We start from the raw sequence: 17191 nt of genomic DNA, 5'->3' as shown, positions 1-17191 counted from the left end.
CTAAACAATTATTCATTTGTGCACATCATAGTAGCAGTTTCTCATTCCTTCCAGCAAATTGCAGATGCTTTTGGACATGCATCAACTGCTTTCATACAACTCTCTGCTGTTTTATAACATTATTTGCTTATGTCATGTCAGTCCAAATGAACTAAACTTGTGAATGCTGACTAGTCATCCCATATAAAACTAATAGTTCTCATTTCATTACCATTAATAGTCCTCGAGTCATTACATACTAAAATCTTAAACTAGTTGTCTAAATCTGTCAAGCACATTTTATAAAAATGTTTAAATCTTTATTGTTTTCCTGAAAATGTCTTCTAAATTGAACAATTTCATTAATGATTCACAGAGCTGTGTATGTTATAGGTTCAGTTCCAATATGTGCTGCACTATTGTTCACAGTTGTGCACAGCTCTACTCAAAGGTAGTTTATGTTTGTTGTAAATAAGGGTGTTTATTCTTTTGCACAATGCTGTGAATAAATTAGAACTGTAAAGAGCAAATGTAGTAAAAATGTGAAACACACATAATCAGTGTCTTATACTCAGATACCTCACTAAATGCAGTGATGTCTAACTTTACTGTAGTTTTCAAATGGCTGTGCAAACAGTATACAGTGCTGTCTTGAGCATTTTCAGGAAGTGTCACCAAAATCTGACTTTTTTTGCAGTGGAAAAAATGTACAGAGTAATATTTCCAGCATGTTGGTGTGGGCTTCCTCTGGGTGCTCCGGTTTCCCCCACAGTCCAAACACATGTGGTGTGAGATTAGCTAAATTTGGTATGGGTGTTTTCCAGTACTGGGTTGCAGCTGGAAGGGCATCCGCTGCACAAAACATATCCCGGGATAGTTGGTTGTCCATTCTGCTGTGGCGAACCTTGATAAATAAGGGACTAAGCTGAAAGACAATGAATGAATTCGTTGAAAGGGATGAATGGTTCGCCATCATTTCAGCAAAACCTAAACCTGTTATATCCAGAAGTGTTGAAATAAAGCTTTCTTTAAACTTCTTGAGCAATAACACAAATCCCTCTAAATATATTTCCAGCACAGTGGCAGCGCTTCCCCAGAATAACCCATGAGACTGTGATCGCTTTCAAAAATCTGCTACAGCTTAGAATAACTTTTTATTAACCGGCACAGAAACAGAAATATTTAATTGACGTCTGGATCAGCAGCGCTGCAATTACGTGGACACAATTAATATTTGAAACACTCTCCCATGATCTCAGATATATTCATGCAGTTGAAGTCAGAATGATTCGTCCTCCTGTGAATTTTTTATCTTTTTTGAAATATTTCCTAAATGATATTTAACAGGGGTGGTGCAGTGGGTAGCACTGTCACCTCACAACAAGAAGGTCGCTGGTTCGAGCCTCGGCTGGGTCAGTTGGCATTTCTGTGTGGAGTTTGCATGTTCTCTCCACATTCGTGTGGGTTTTCTCCAGGTGCTCCGGTTTCCCCCACAAGTCCAAACACATGCGGTATAGGTGAATTGGGTAGGCTAAGTTGTCCGTAGTGTACCTGTGTGAATGAGAGTGTGTGGGTGATTCCCAGTGATGGGTTGCAGCTGGAAGAGCATCCGCTGCATAAAACATATGCTGGATAAGTTGGCGGTTCATTCTTCTGTGATGACCCTAGATTAATAAAGGGACTAAACCGAAAATAAAATAAATGAATGAATGTATGTGTGTGAATGAGAGTGTATGGGTGTTTCCCAGTAGTGTGTTGCAGCTGGAAGGGCAACCGATATGTAAAGCATATGCTGGACAAGTTGGCGGTTCATTCCGCTGTGGCGACCCCTGATAAATAAAGACCTAAACTGAAAGAAAATGAGTAAATGAATGTGTAGTATATAAACTTTACACATGCATAGATAAAACAGACAGGTTTTAATGTACCTGCCAATACTTAGATTTATCCCTTGGTGTCCCATTGTATTTTTTGTCAGTCTAGTGGAAAGAAAACATCCAAATTGCCTTTTTAAGTGTTTCTTTTGAAGCACATTATCAATTAATATCTATAAATTAGAATTACGATACATATTTTTAAAGGCTGTTTCCCTAAAATGAGTTTTCTCTTTTGCACTGAGGCATAAATAAAGCTCTTACACACACCAGACTGCACAGCTTTATTCACAATCTGCATTCTGAAGGTTTTTTAACCGAGGGATTTGTTCTTGCCTGATTATATGTACATTTTATTCCACAAAACGTTGTGAAAATGTGTTTCTCTTCTGGCTGTTCGCAGTTTCATCCCTTTACAAAAAGGGATGAAAAGAGATTCCCAAAATCCCCCTCAGTAAAAACTTTTAACAAGATTTTTTTAATTCAACTGGATAGACATGTATGCATATTAGTGCATCCTTAATGAAGCAATGCCTCATTTGCATATTTGATTAAAATATTTTAGAATACTTTAAGCACATGTTTGCAGTTCTTAATGTAATAAATCAACTGGGCATAAATTGATAATTACACTGTGAGTTGCAACATTCTGAAAACGTAGCCCTATATACATTTCTGGAGATCGTGAATTATGTAGCCAGAGGTGCGTATGGCTGCATTTTGTATTTACATTTTTTTATTATTATTTTACAGACTAAAATAATAATGATATATTTACAATAAGGTTGGATTAGTTAATGTAAGTTAATGTATTTAGGTATACAGTGCATCCGGAAAGTATTCATAGTGCTTCACTTTTTTCATGTTACAGCCTTATTCCAAAATGGATTAAATTCATTTATTTTCTCAACATTCTACACACAATCCCCCATAATGACAATGTGAAAAAAAAAAGAGTTTTTTAAATTGTTGCAAATTTATTTGAAAAAAAAAAAAAACCTGAACAATCACATGTACGTCAGTATTCACAGCCTTTGCCGTGAAGCTCTAAATTGAGCTCAGGTACATTCTGTTTCCACTGATCATTCTTGAGATGTTTCAGCAGCTTAACTGGAGTTCACCTGTGGTCAATTCAGTTGATTGGACATGATTTGAAAAGGCATACACCTGTCTATATAAGGTCCCAGGGTTGACAGTGCTTGTCAAAGCACAAACAATGTAGACAAAGGAATCGTCTGTAGACCTCAGAGACATAATTGTGTCGAGGCACAAGGCTGGGGAAGGTTACAGAAATTTTTCTGTTGCTCTGAAAGTTCCAATGAGCACAGTGGCCCCCATTATCCGTAAGTGGAAGATGTTTGGAACCACCAGGACTCTTCCTAGAGCTGGCCGGCCATCTAAACTGAGTGATCGGGCGAGAAGGGCCTTGGGAGGTGATCAGTAAGGTCAGGGAGGTGATCAATAACCCAGTAGCATTTTTCTGTGGAGGGAGGAAAACCTTACAGGAGGACAACCATCTGTGCAACAATCCACCAATCAGGCCTGTATGGTAGAGTGGCCAGACGGAAGTCACTCCCCGCCTGGAATTTGCTAAAAGGCATCTGAAGGACTCTCAGACCATCAGTAACTAAATTCTCTGGTCTGATGAGACTAAAACTGAACTCTTTGGAGTGAATGCCAATTTTGAATGTGAATGTTTGGAGAAAACCAGGCAGTGCTCATCACCAGGCTAATACCATCCCTACAGTGAAGCATGGTGGTGGCAGCATCATGCTGTGGGGATGTTTTACAGCAGCAGGAACTGGAAGACTAGTCAGGATAGAGGGAAAGATGAATGCAGCAATGTACAGAGACATCCTGAATGAAAACCTACCTCAGAGTGCTCTTGACCTCAGACTGGGGCGACGGTTCATCTTCCAGCAGGACAATGACCCAAAGCACACGGCCAAAATATCAATGAAGTGGCTTCACAACAACTCGGTGAATGCCCTTGAGTGGCCCAGCCAAAGCCCAGACCTAAATCCTATTGAACATCTCTGGAGAGATCTGAAAAGGGCTGTACACCGTCGCTTCCCATCCAACCTGATCGAGCTTGAGAGGTACTGCAAAGAGGAAAGGGCAAAAATTCCCAAAGACAGGTGTGTAATTGTCATTATGGGGTATTGTGTGTAGAATTTTGGGGAAATAAATGAATTTAATCCATTTTGGAATAAGGCTGTAACGTTTAGTAATAGTGAAGCGCTATGAATACTTTCCGGATGCACTGTACATCTGTAAAAGGCATTCAGGAGAGTGAGTAACATATTATCAAGTTAATATACCATCATGACAATGCATATAACCCATATAACCATACTAAAAGAATTTAGCAAAGACATCACTGGAATGTGAACCTAAACCTAAGCCAGATGGGCTGAGAGCCAAGAATATAGCTGAGCTAGTAACTATGACACACCCTGCCACCATGCGAAGGAAACTCATTTCAGCCGCTTGTATCTGAGATTTTCTCCTTTCTCTCATGACCCAAAGCTCATGACCATAGGTGAGTGTAGGAACGCAGATTGACCAGTAAATCGAGAGCTTTTACTTTCGGCTTAGCTTCTTCTTTACCACAATGGACCAATAAATCGACCGCATTACTGCTGCCTCTGCACCAATCCACCTGTCAATCCAGCCTGATCTCTCGAGAAAATGTAAGTATTTTACGTTTTGACAGTTTAGTGGCTAATTCGTACGAGTTCAGTCCTACGAAATGGTACGATTTTAAAAAGGAGGCGTGGCACCTAACCCCGCCCCTAAACCCAACTGTCATTGGAGGATGAGCAAATCGTACTAAATTGTACGAATTAGATCGTACGAATTCGTACGAATTAGCCACTAAAAAAAAAGTTACGAATTGCCGTGAGATTGTGTTGGTCAATCTCACGTTCCATCCTTCCCTCACTCATGAACAAAACCCTAAAATACTTGAACTCCTCCACCTGGGGATGGCGAAAACTGTTCATTAGCAGACATACTTCTACAGTGTTTTAGTTATTATAAAGTTGTTTTTTCTTCACCTTAATAATCTGCAGTATGTCTAGTAGCCAGTATAGAAGCCAGTTCGCTTATCTGAAATGAAACGCAGCATCAGTCTTTCATAACATATAATAACCATATATTGAGAAGAAGAAATTTCACCTTCCTGCTAATGCAATCAGAAGCACAGCCCCGCACGAATACAGCCTCATATCTCTTTTTTCTTCCGGAAAGTGGGTCAGAACTGCGTCCACAATTGATTGTAATTTCTGTCGAGTGTCTGGATGTGTATGCGTATATACCCGCATTTCCATGCATCGCTCACTCATTTAATTCTGTGTCTCGGCAGGTGTTGTGTAGTTTGCATCCCGAGTGTGAATATATCTTTCAGCTGGCGAGAGATGAACAGCGGTGTCTGCGAGAGATCACAGATCTGGGGAACCTCAGCAGCTCCTCAGGTACAAATAAACAGCAGCTCCTGATGAGATGATGAAGATGTTTGTGTGCAGGATGTCAGGTGAACGATAAACAGCGCTGAGATTACACTGAGAGCTAATGAGATAGCTGATTTTTTTCGTATACTTTCATAGAGTCTGAAGTGTAGCTTCGTTTCCAACACAGTCTCATTAGAAAATAAGTGATTCAGGCTAATTTTTCACAGTATTTCCTGTAATATTTTTTCTTCTGGAGAAAAAGTCTTTAGACTAAAATAAAAGCAGTTTTTATTTAAAAAAAAAAAAAAAAAGATTTTAAGGTCAGTATTACTAGCCCCCTGCAATTTTTTTCCTATTGTCAACAGAACAAACCATCATTGTACACTCACCGGCCACTTTATTAGGTACACCTGTCTAACTGCTCATTAACGCCAATTTCTAATAAGCCAATCACATGGCAGCAACTCAATGCATTTAGGCATGTAGACATGGTCAAGACAATCTGCTGCAGTTCAAACCAACCATCAGAATGGGGGAGAAAGGTGATTTAAGTGACTTTGAATGGTTGTTGGTGTCAGATGGGCTGGTCTGAGTATTTCAGAAACTGCTGATCTACTGGGATTTTCACGCACAACCATCTCTAGGGTTTACAGAGAATGGTCTGAAAAAGAGAAAATATCCAGTGAGCGGCAGTTCTGTGGGGGCAAATGCCTTGTTGATGCCAGAGGTCAGAGGAGAATGGCCAGACTGGTTTGAGCTGATAGAAAGGCAACTCGGTAACCAAAAAACAGGTAACTCAAACCATTACAGAAAAACCATTACAACCGAGGTATGCAGAAGAGCATCTCTCTGCACAAACCAACCTTGAGGCGGATGGGCTACAGCAGCAGAAGACCATCAGAAAAATTTGCCACTTTTGCAAATGATCAACTAGAATGAAGTTATTATGTGTAGCTCTTACACTGGGGTCGACGACAAGACTTTTGTCAGGTAGTGTAGGTAGATAGATTTGATGAGAAACTGAAGTATGTGATGACAAGATAAAAACCGCTGATCCATTTAGTCGCAAGGGACTAACTACAAGCTTTGGATGTTTATATCAGGTTTATATCTTCTAAATGCAGATTTTGTCAGTGTTTTGGAGCACACTAGCTTATAGATATTCTTAAAACTAACAATACTGATACTAACATTTAATTTCACAGGACCTTTAATACCTTTTGAGATGTGTTTTCAATGTAAATGACCTACAGAAAATGTCTCAGACCTGTGAGATGTCACCTCTGCACATCTCTGTACGCTGTCATAAGCTGTCAGTGACATTCAGAGACAGAGGTTAATTTGGGATCGCACGCATTGTAATGCAGATCCTGCAATGCGTGTGCGTTTCTCAGAGGATTGGATGGGACGTCGTCTTTGGCAATTAGATTCACATGCACAGATGTTTAGTGCTGATCCAACAGCAAACTAGACTGAAAAAGAGCAGCTCTAGCTGAGCCACACACACACACACACACACACACACAAAACATGCAATGATTTCTTTATATGATTATGTGTGTGTGTGTGTGTGTGTGTGTGTGTGTGTGTGTGTGTGTGCGTGCGTGTGTGTGTGTGTGTGTGTGTGTGTGTGTGTGTTTGTGTGTGTGTGTGTGTGTGTGTGTGTGTGTGTGTTGTGTGAGTGTGAGAGAGAGAGCGCGTGCGAGAGAGAGGGAGTATGTGTGTGTGTATGTGTGTGAATGTCTGTGTACGCGGTTGTGCGTGCATTATATTTCACACGCATATGCAAGGTGACTGAAATTGAAATTAAAATACAAAAGATACTGAGCCATACCAAGTAAAAAAAACAAAACAACAATTATACTTTAAAGGAGAACACTGACGTTTTGACAAAAAAACTGAACTGAACTGAAACTAAATTAATAAAAATAAACTTGCGAGTAGTAGTGGTTGTGGCTGTAGTAGCAGTAGTAATAGTTGTAGCATTAGAAACTCTCTGTAGTAGTAGTAGTAGTAGTTGGTGTAGTACTTGGGATTTATTTTTATTATATTATTTTTATTATTGTAGTGGTTGTTGTTAATGATTATTACTGTTGTCCTTTCTTGCTTGTTTACTGTCATTATTGCTATCATTATATCACTAGCATTGTTGTCACTCCTTATATAAGTTACTTGCTTCATTTAGTGACTGTTATTTTTCCTTTTGTATGTACTCTGACCTGTTTACCAAGTTACCTTTACATGCACACACGCGCACACACACACACACACACACACACACACACAAACGCACGCACCTGCCGGTACTTGATTGTATTGTTGTTGTTTTTTGTATTTTTGTTATTGTTTCATTTTCTTTGTATTTGCATTATCTCAAATTTTGTACCTTTTGTATATTCTAATAAAATAAAATAAAAATAAATAAATAAATAAATAAACTTGCGAGACTTAATTTATGTCCTCCGGCAAAATTATTTTTATTATACTTTTCAAGAGTTCACACTTAGCTGATGATTAATTCTAAGCTTGTTTGGCATGCTGTCCCGGGAGAGAGCCCTGAGCTCATAAGATCCTCGAGTCCGGGGCTCCCTCCCATTTGCAAGGCGAGAGGGGAGTTTGAGCTCAGGTAGATCTGGAGAACTCTCCTGCTGTAGTAGCTAATGAACAGATAGTGATTGCTCTTAAGAGATAACTACTTACTAGGAGCATGTCTATGGTGTCGATTTGGATTGGTCAATTAACTTAAGTTGCATGTTTTTGGACGGTGGGAGGAAACCGGGGAATCCAGGGGAAACCCATGTGAGCACGGGGAGAAAGTGCAAACTCCACACAGAAACATCTGCTGGTTTGGTAAAGCCTGGAACCAGAGACTTTCTTGCTGTGAGGCAACAGTGCTAAACACTGGGCCACCAGGAGGAGTAGGGGTGGAAGGGGGATTCTTCAATATGAAAATAGCGGTGGTACGTAACCCAGGGTATTTGTAGTGGCTTAGGAGTCGTCTGATTGGTGCATTGAGAATTGGATAATGCGGATCCAGCCGTTAGCAATCATAAGCATGTGATCCTCTCGAAATTAGTTTATAAATAAACTTCACTTAGAGATCTGCTTGAGGTAGGTCAATTCATTTTTATGCTTTTGATGAAGCAGCATTCAACTTTATGAAGCAGGCAACTTAAGCTCTTTAGACCATGCGCCGAATTTAAATAAATAATTATTTAGGCCTATTTTCATTATTCGCTTATTTTTCGTTACTCATTTATCATTATGTACAATAATTGAGACGGCGACGCAGTGGCGCAGTAGGTAGTGCTGTCGCTCAGTTGGCGTTTCTGTGTGGAGTTTGCATGTTCTCCCTGCGTTTGTGTGGGTTTCCTCCGGGTGCTCTGGTTTCCCCCACAGTCCAAAGATATGCAGTATAGGTGAATTGGGTAAGCTAAAATTGTCCATAATGTATAAGTGTGAGTGAGTGAGTGTCTGTGGATGTTTCCCAGAGATGGGTTGTGGCTGGAAGGGCATCCGCTGCGTAAAAACGTGCTGGATAAGTTGGCGGTTCATTCCGCTGTGGCAACCCCAGATTAATAAAGGGACTAACCCGAAAAGAAAATAAATGAATGAATGAATAATTAAGACATAAAATGAGATAGTAAAATATAATCAACAACGAAAATGTAAATAACAAAGTAAATGAAAACATAAATGAAAAAGCTTATTTAATGACTGTCTTAGTCCTATCAAATAGCAAACACTGAACATCTCTATATTTAGGCTAAAAGGCTGTAATTGCTGATTTATTTATTTATTTAGGCCTACTTATACTTAATGGCTGCAATATAACGAAGTCTGAATCTGTTTTTCTGTACACACTCCTATAACAGCACCGGCAGACATTATATTTTTTGGTCCCAATGTCGAAAACAGTTCATGAATTACAAACTGTGTGTCTGTCCCTGTGTGTGTAGGTTGTCTTTCAGTATGGGATTCAGTGGTCTGCTGGCCCAGTGCTGTGGTGGGTGAAACTGTCCACTCTCCCTGTCCTGCTGTTTTCTCTCTCTTCAAGAACAACACTGGTAACACGCACACACACACCACATCTGAACTTTGCACAAATCAACATTTAAAATGCAACCGTATTTTTGTCTTATTTTCTTATTGAACAAATATCTTACTATTTTTTTTAAAGATACATTAGCTTGAGACGCATAACGAGTTTTGATTTTTGGAAACACTTTTTCCACTTAGCACAAAATGTTCGCTAGCAAGTTAAAAAAAAAAGTGTTTTCCCTTTAACTAGCATTTTTAATTGGCAAATATTTTTCCAGTCTTAAATATTAAAGTCATGAGTTGCTCAGGAAAACACGCCAAAGACATAATTTAACATAATTAACTTTATATAATAACTTTGTTTAACATTTTGATAAGGAAGAACATCGTGATTTGGAATGAAATTGATAGAAATTGACGTTCCAGTATAAATGGAAATGTTTAATATGGATTACGCATGCTATTACCATAGTAATTACATTATTTTAGTTCATATATTTAATAACGTAATTGCACGAAATTATGTGTGACCCTGGACCACTAAACCAGTCTTATGTTGCCAAAAATATAGTGTATGGGTAAAAATAATAGATTTTCCTTTAAGCCAGAAATCAGGAATAATAAGTAAGGCAGGAAGTTTTATTTTTTTTATAGTTTCTTCTAATGTGTTTAGGTATAATACATAAGTAATATGCATTCACACATTAAACAACTTTAAAGCTGGTTTGCTCAGAAATAAATTTTTTATTTTGACCCTCAGGTTCCAGATTTTTTAATAGCTTTATCTTAGCCAAATATTGTCCAATCCTAACAAAGTATACATCAATGGAAATCATATTTATTCAGATATCAGTTTTCAGTATTATTTCAATATTTTCAATATTCAGACACTTTTAACTGGTTTTGTGATAAGTTTTGCGACAAAGTTTGCATGTTCTCCCTGCATTTGCGTGGGTTTCCTCCAGGTGCTCCGGTTTCCCCCACAGTCCAAAGACATGTGGTACAGGTGAATTGGGTAGGCTAAATTGTCTGTGAATGAGTGTATGGATGTTTCTCAGAGATGGATTGCAGCTGGAAGGGCATCAGCTGCGTGAAACATGTGCTGGATAAGTTGGCGGTTCATTCCGCTGTGGCGACCCCGGATTAATAAAGGCACTTAGCCGAAAAGAAAATGAATAAATGAATATTTTATTCACCAAACATCTTATTAAAATATAAAGATATGCATTTAAATCCATGCGAAATATTGGGGAAAAGAATTTCAAACTACAAAACGTTATAATTTTTTAGTTTCTCTCGAATTCTGCTCTTTTTTACATTCTTTATTTATTATTTTAAATTACTTCATAATTAATTATAAATATAATTGCTACATAATTTATTTAATATTTTAAATCCCTTACATGTAGAAGTTATTTTGTTAAATTAGCTCCAGATTTGACTTCAGTACTGACTAATCTAATGTAATGCACAACTATATTGTAAAGCTTCCTACAGAGCTTCCTACAGAACACATTAATCTAAATGAAAGATTTGGGAGGGGTGAACTCATATATGTTACGCACTGTATGAGAAAACATGTTGGTTTCAGCCTGTGAGTTTGAACGGCACACACATCTACCCAGAGAATACGACGTGAATCCTCAAAGGCCGAAACACACATCTCCAATTTCAAGCTTTTGTAAATCAATGGCAGGTTTTCATATCTGGCAATGCAATAACGTCTCCACAGATCCGCCAGACTAAACCCAGTCTAAATCCTGGCCAAACAACACTGAACTGAGATCTGAAATGAAACTCTGCTTCAGTTTCATTGGCCGGCCTCTAAAGGATCACTCTGTCGCTGTGTCTCTGATTCGAAAACAAAAGGATACAGATCTCATTTCGCATTCAGCTGTAGTTCATCCTAATTTTATGCATAGCATCTTCTTCCCAAGAGGAAAATAAACACGGTGCGAGCCACACGACATGCCAACTTCAGTTTGTGCTTTAATATGAATTTGCCGGTGAATGCATTAGCATATTAAACCGTTTGCAGGCATCGCATTGTGCTTTTTGTCACTGACTTCTGACCTGTGCTTGATTGTTGGAGGTGTAGTGAGTCGAAACTGCACCGTCACAGGCTGGTCCCGACCGTTCCCTCCTTATCATGAGGCCTGCAGCTCTGAGGACAGTATCCCAGAGGTCAGTGCAATTTATATGTAGAGTTGAAGACTTTTTCAAGTGATGTTTAAAAGAGCAAGGACACTTTTTAATTCAAATCAATTCATTTTTAGTTCTGTTACGTTTTTTATTATGTAGATTGTGTCAAAGCAGCTTAACACAGATGAAGTCGAGTGTAACGCAGTTTAAATGCAAATCATTTTTCGAATTATGTCCTTCTTTTTTTCATTTTTGAGTCCCATGTTATATTAGGTGGCCACAAATAATGTTTTTTAACTCTTTGAAGCTGCCTTCTTTTAGGCTTTGATCCTAATTCTGCCGTTTTTGTGACTGTCGCTTTAAATTCAAATGAGATTGTGCTCTTTTTAAAAGAGGGCGGAGCTAGAAATGCCTGTCTGTCACATAGACTGTAAAATATAAGGACGTAGCATCCGTGACGTCACCCATAGGTTTCTGAAGAGCGCAAAAGAAGCTACAAGTAGGCGCGGCCAACCGTCGCCATTTTGTTCGCGCGTCATCGCACCCACGGCGGGATACCAAACAAGGGCAAAGAGGCGGAGAGTGGGCGGAGCTACAGACGCCCGCTGGCACTTTGCTTAGACCTGGCAGACAGACTTTACTTTGGGAGAAACACTTAATACTCTATTACCTGCGACTCGTTTGTGTTCTGACCACATGTACTTGGCTGTACACTATATCAATAAAGTGTTTAGACTTTAAACACTGCTGTAATACATTGAGCCACTAAACATTGTTCTTATGATGTTTTTCTACAGGAGGAAAACGCAAATTACTTCCAAACACTTCAAATATAGTGTGTGTTATTAATGCAAGACTATTGATGAACTCCAGGCATAACACTGTATGATAACACTTCAGATGACTGTTCTAGATCCTACAGCTAATCAATCTGTCACATTCTGGAGTGCTTTACGGGTCTAAAGAAAAATATTAGTGATAAATGCTCTTAAATAAAACAAATACATTTATAGAGATGGTATACAAGTATATAACTTCACTCACATGGGAAACGGAGGCCACATGAATGGTTTGTGAGCACAATTAAGTGCACACAGCATCCCATATCATCTGATAATTGTAAGAAATAATCCCAAAAGGCAGCTGACTGTGTAAAGCCACATAAAACAAAACAAAAATACGATGAATATGCCGAGATCAGTGGCTAATCTGCCGGATTCAGCTGAGGTGAAGTGACGGCGACCAGCGAGACCTAGCTGTCACTCAAGTGGCCACGCCCTTAATTATGCAAACTTAATATAACCTAATATATAGGAAATGGATAAGTTATAAAAAAATTCACCCCCCTCTCAGTTGTCATGGAGGGTAATAATAGCTATATGACCCAAAATCGAGGTTGCCGCTTGGTGTGTCAGCATAGCAGCAGATTCAAAAACAAGATTAACATCCTTTGCTAATGAAGCAGAGATGGTTACTAATGGGCGGGGCTTTCCCCTTCTGATGACACATGCAAAGGAAGAATGTCAATCAAAGTGTTTCAGCAGACTGTTTATATCAAGTGTGATTCCAGTAAATAAATGAATACTTTTTTACCATTAGAAGCTGTATATATTCATAGAGTGTTGCCATAACTGTGTTAAACCCCTTATAAAAGTGATTTTTGCATAAAAGGTCCTATTTAAACCTTTTGAAGTGATTGATTTGCTCTCATCTGTGCCTCAGGAGTCGTATTTTGCCACTGTGAAGCTGATCTACACTGTGGGCTATGGAGCGTCTCTGCTCTCGCTCTCTGTTGCTGTGCTTATACTGCTGCTCTTCAGGTACTGGGCTTTAACAATGATGTCTTATTGGTAGAGTGAATAAAAAACAGATTCACCATCTGCAAAGCATTGTACAAAAATGCTTGATTATAGCCTTGTGTGCTGTTCATCCACTCTGGGGTGATTTTGAGTCTTAATTTGGCCACAGTTTTCTCTGTGTTTCAGCAAAAGGAAAGATTTCTGGGGACAACTCTTATTTTGAAACATATTTTAGGAAAATGCTTTAAAGTTTTTAAAAACTTTAACCATACACTCAAATTTAGTATTAAGATTACACGTTTTACCTCTTCCCAACAGGAAAAACCACCAACAATCAAGAATGCATGATTATATGGTGTCAAGGATTTGCAGTCCAAAAATCTCATTATAATGGAAGCCAATGAGACTAAAACAGCCTCTAACATAGCCAACCCAGGCCCATTATGAATACGTAGCCCTATATACATTTCTGGAGAGCACCAAATATGTCCCAGGAGCTACGTTTTTTTGTAGTTTTAGTTTCACGAATCCACCAGAGGCCGCTGTGTATGATTTTTCAGATGTCAAATTTCTCTCGCGAGTGCCATTCATGCCTGCTGTTCTCACCTAAATCCACCAGAGACCGCTGTTGACTGACTGACTGACTGACCAACCAACCGATCCCCCCACCCTCCTTCACTAAACCCAACCGGTAGTGTTTTCAAAAGCACTGATTGACCCGCCCACCGCCTTTCCTACACCTCGTAGTGTTCGTTTTTAAGACGAAATGCAGCCACTCTGGGGTGATTTTGAGTCTTAATTTGGCCACAGTTTTCTCTGTGTTTCAGCAAAAGGAAAGATTTCTGGGGACAACTCTTATTTTGAAACATATTTTGGGAAAATGCTTCAAAGTTTTTTAAACTTTAACCATACACTCAAATTTAGTACAAGTTTTACCTCTTCCCAACAGGGAAAACCACCAACAATCAAGAATGCATGATTATATGGTGTCAAGGATTTGCAGTCCAAAAATCTCATTATAATGGAAGCCAATGAGACTAAAACAGCCTCTAACATAACCAACTCAGGCCCATTATGAATACGTTGCCCTATATACATTTCTGGAGATCACCAAATATGTCCCAGGAGCTACGTTTTTTTTGCAGTTTTTGTTTCGCGAATCCACCAGAGGCAGCTGTGTATGATTTTTCAGATGTCAAATTTCTCTCGCTAGTGCCATTTACGCCTGCTGTTCTCACATAAATTCACCTGAGACCGCTGTTGACTGACTGATTGACTGGCAAACCGACCGATCCCCCTACCCTCGTTCACTAAACCCAACCGGTAGTGTTTTCAAGAGCACAGATTGACCCGCCCACCGCCTTCCCTACGCCTCGTAGCGTTAGTTTTGAAGACGCAATGCAGCCATACGTAGCTCTGTCTACATAATTTGTGCTCTCCAGAAATTTATACGGGGGTACGTTTTCACAATAAGCCTGTGTTGTACATAACGAAAGGGTAGCCAGTTTGAACAAAACACAAGGTTTAAAGGTCCCGTGAAGTGCTTTGAATTTGGAATTTTTATGTGATGTTTGACGTAATTTCAACTGAATCATAAAGAGAGGACTGGACAAAGAGTAGCCACGCCCCTTTAAAAAAAACAGCCAATAGTGTGTTATTTTTATCACAGCTCTGCCAGTGAGAATAGTTGAGTTCAAGCGCATCAAATGCCAAGTGAATGCGAAGCATCTTGAAGGGGCATGGGAGATACTAGAGAGCATTTGATTGGTCAGGATTTGATGAGAAACTGAAGTATGAGGCGACGTGAATAAAACCGTTGATCCATTAAGGCAGAAAAGATAAACTGCACTCTGTGGAGATTTATGTCTTCTAACTGAAAATTTTGTCACTATATTTAGCACACTACATTATAGATATCTTTAAGACTAACATACTGTTTAGGGCTCCACTATATATCGTTGAAACCAGAAGTACACTGTATACATACACTGTATAAAAAGGCCATTTAGAAAAAATCTGATGTTAATGTGACAATTAAGTAAGTTAGGATTATCAAATTCGTTATGTTTAATAGCAGAATAATGAGAGAGAGATTTTTTCAGAAATTGTTATAACTTTACTTGAAAGTCAAAAGTTTACATACAATAAGATTGTTATGCCTCTGAAAAAGCTCAGATGATGGTGTCAAGGTTTTGGGAGTTTCTGATTGGCTAATTGACAACATTTGAGTTAATTGGAGGCACAACTGTAGAATAGTATATAAGGAAAATCGCAAACACACAACAAAAAAAGGCAAATTACAATTTGCTAAATTACACTGGGGGAAAAGACTAATATTTGGAGACATGTCCTGTGGTCTGATGGAACTAAGATTGAACTATTTGGCCATAATGACCAGTGTTACATTTGGAGGACAAAGGGGAAAGCTTACAAGCCTCGGAACACCATTCCAACTGTGAAGTATGGGGGCGGCAGCATCATGTTGTGCGGCTGTTTTGCTGCAGGAGGGACTGGTCCACTTCACAGCATAGATGGCATCATGAAGAAAGAACATTAAGTAGAAATACTGAAGCAACATCTCGAGACATCAAAACTTGGCCACAAATCATCCAAACGAAGCATACTGCATACTGCCAAAAACGTGCTTTAAGGACAACAGAATGAATGTTTTGGAGTGGCCATCACAAAGCCCTGATCTCAATCCTATAGAAAATTTGTGGGCAGAGTTGAAAAAGCTTGTGCGAGCAAGACAGCCAACAAATCTGACTCAGTTACACCAGTTTTGTCAGGAGGAATGGGCCAGAATTCCCGCAAGCTATTGTGAGAAGCCTGTAGAAGGATACCCAAAACATTTGGCCATAGTTTTACAGTTTAAAAGCAAAGCTAAAAAAAAATGGCAAGGAAATGTATGTAAACTTTTGACTGTCTAGAAATTAATAAAAAATTCTCTAAAAATAAATCCTCTCACTATTCTGGCATTTAGCAAATGTAAATGATATAGGTAATCCTAACGGACCTAAAATAGTGAAGGTTTTGTATGATTTACCATCGGACATTTTAAAAAAGATGGTTATGTTCCTTTTTTAGAGTGTATGTAAACTTCTGGTTTCAACTGTATCGTTTCAGCATCGATGCTATTCAAAGTTTAACTTTATACTGTATGTTTAGTCAGTTTAACTAAAGTAAGTTGAGATGACTAGAAAATATCATTTGATTCAACTAAAAATACTAAGGCAGTAAGAATTTTTGACAATGGATAAACGAGACAAAGCAAAGTAAGAAAAGCTTTCTTTTGCATTGTGATTATTCAATTTCTGTACCTGAATACTGGTTAGACTTCCCAGAAATCCATCAGACAGAGCTATTTAAACTATCCCGTGAGACTGTATTCATATTGCAATATTTATGGCAGAAAAATAAATGATTGCAATATCAGATTTTTCCAATGTCGTGCAGCCCTAATACTGAAACTAACATCTAAAAAGCTTCTTTAAGGTTCTTTTAGGGGTAACTTTAAGCTTAAGAAGTACATTTCAGAATACTTGGTTGGATATTACGTTTTTCTTTATTGTTGGTTGTATTTGACAGGCGACTGCACTGCACTCGAAACTACATCCACATGCAGCTGTTTTTCACCTTCATCCTGAAATCTGTGGCCGTGTTCACCAAAGATGTGATGCTGTTCTCCAGCGACGACACAGATCACTGCTCTCTGTCTACTGTGAGTCCATCATCTGCTGATTCCTGACACAATACTGACCTCACTGACTACACACACATGCACACAAACAAACAAACACACACACACATACTTAGATGCGAACATACACAAAAACACTCACACATGCTCATAAAAGCACTCACACACAAACACGTACACACAAACAATTACACACGGACATAC

General features: G+C 38.8%; 1 protein-coding gene across 1 annotated transcript in view; it reads left to right on the top strand.

The window, feature by feature from the left end:
* Positions 1 to 788: 788 nt before the first annotated feature.
* The window catches only part of ghrhrl (growth hormone releasing hormone receptor, like), a 44083-nt gene continuing 27680 nt past the window's right edge, over positions 789 to 17191 (top strand). Inside the window, exons 1-7 of the mRNA XM_056449581.1 lie at positions 789 to 809; positions 2959 to 2988; positions 5221 to 5329; positions 9265 to 9372; positions 11439 to 11519; positions 13182 to 13308; positions 16876 to 17008. Of these exons, the coding sequence (XP_056305556.1) occupies positions 789 to 809; positions 2959 to 2988; positions 5221 to 5329; positions 9265 to 9372; positions 11439 to 11519; positions 13182 to 13308; positions 16876 to 17008 (609 nt within the window). The remainder of the gene's footprint in view (positions 810 to 2958; positions 2989 to 5220; positions 5330 to 9264; positions 9373 to 11438; positions 11520 to 13181; positions 13309 to 16875; positions 17009 to 17191) is intronic.

The sequence above is a fragment of the Danio aesculapii genome, chromosome 23 (genome assembly GCF_903798145.1).
Source record: "Danio aesculapii chromosome 23, fDanAes4.1, whole genome shotgun sequence".
In the NCBI taxonomy this organism is placed as follows: domain Eukaryota; kingdom Metazoa; phylum Chordata; class Actinopteri; order Cypriniformes; family Danionidae; genus Danio; species Danio aesculapii.
Note: the sequence above shows the minus strand (reverse complement) of the source record. Positions and strands in the feature narration are given on the sequence as shown.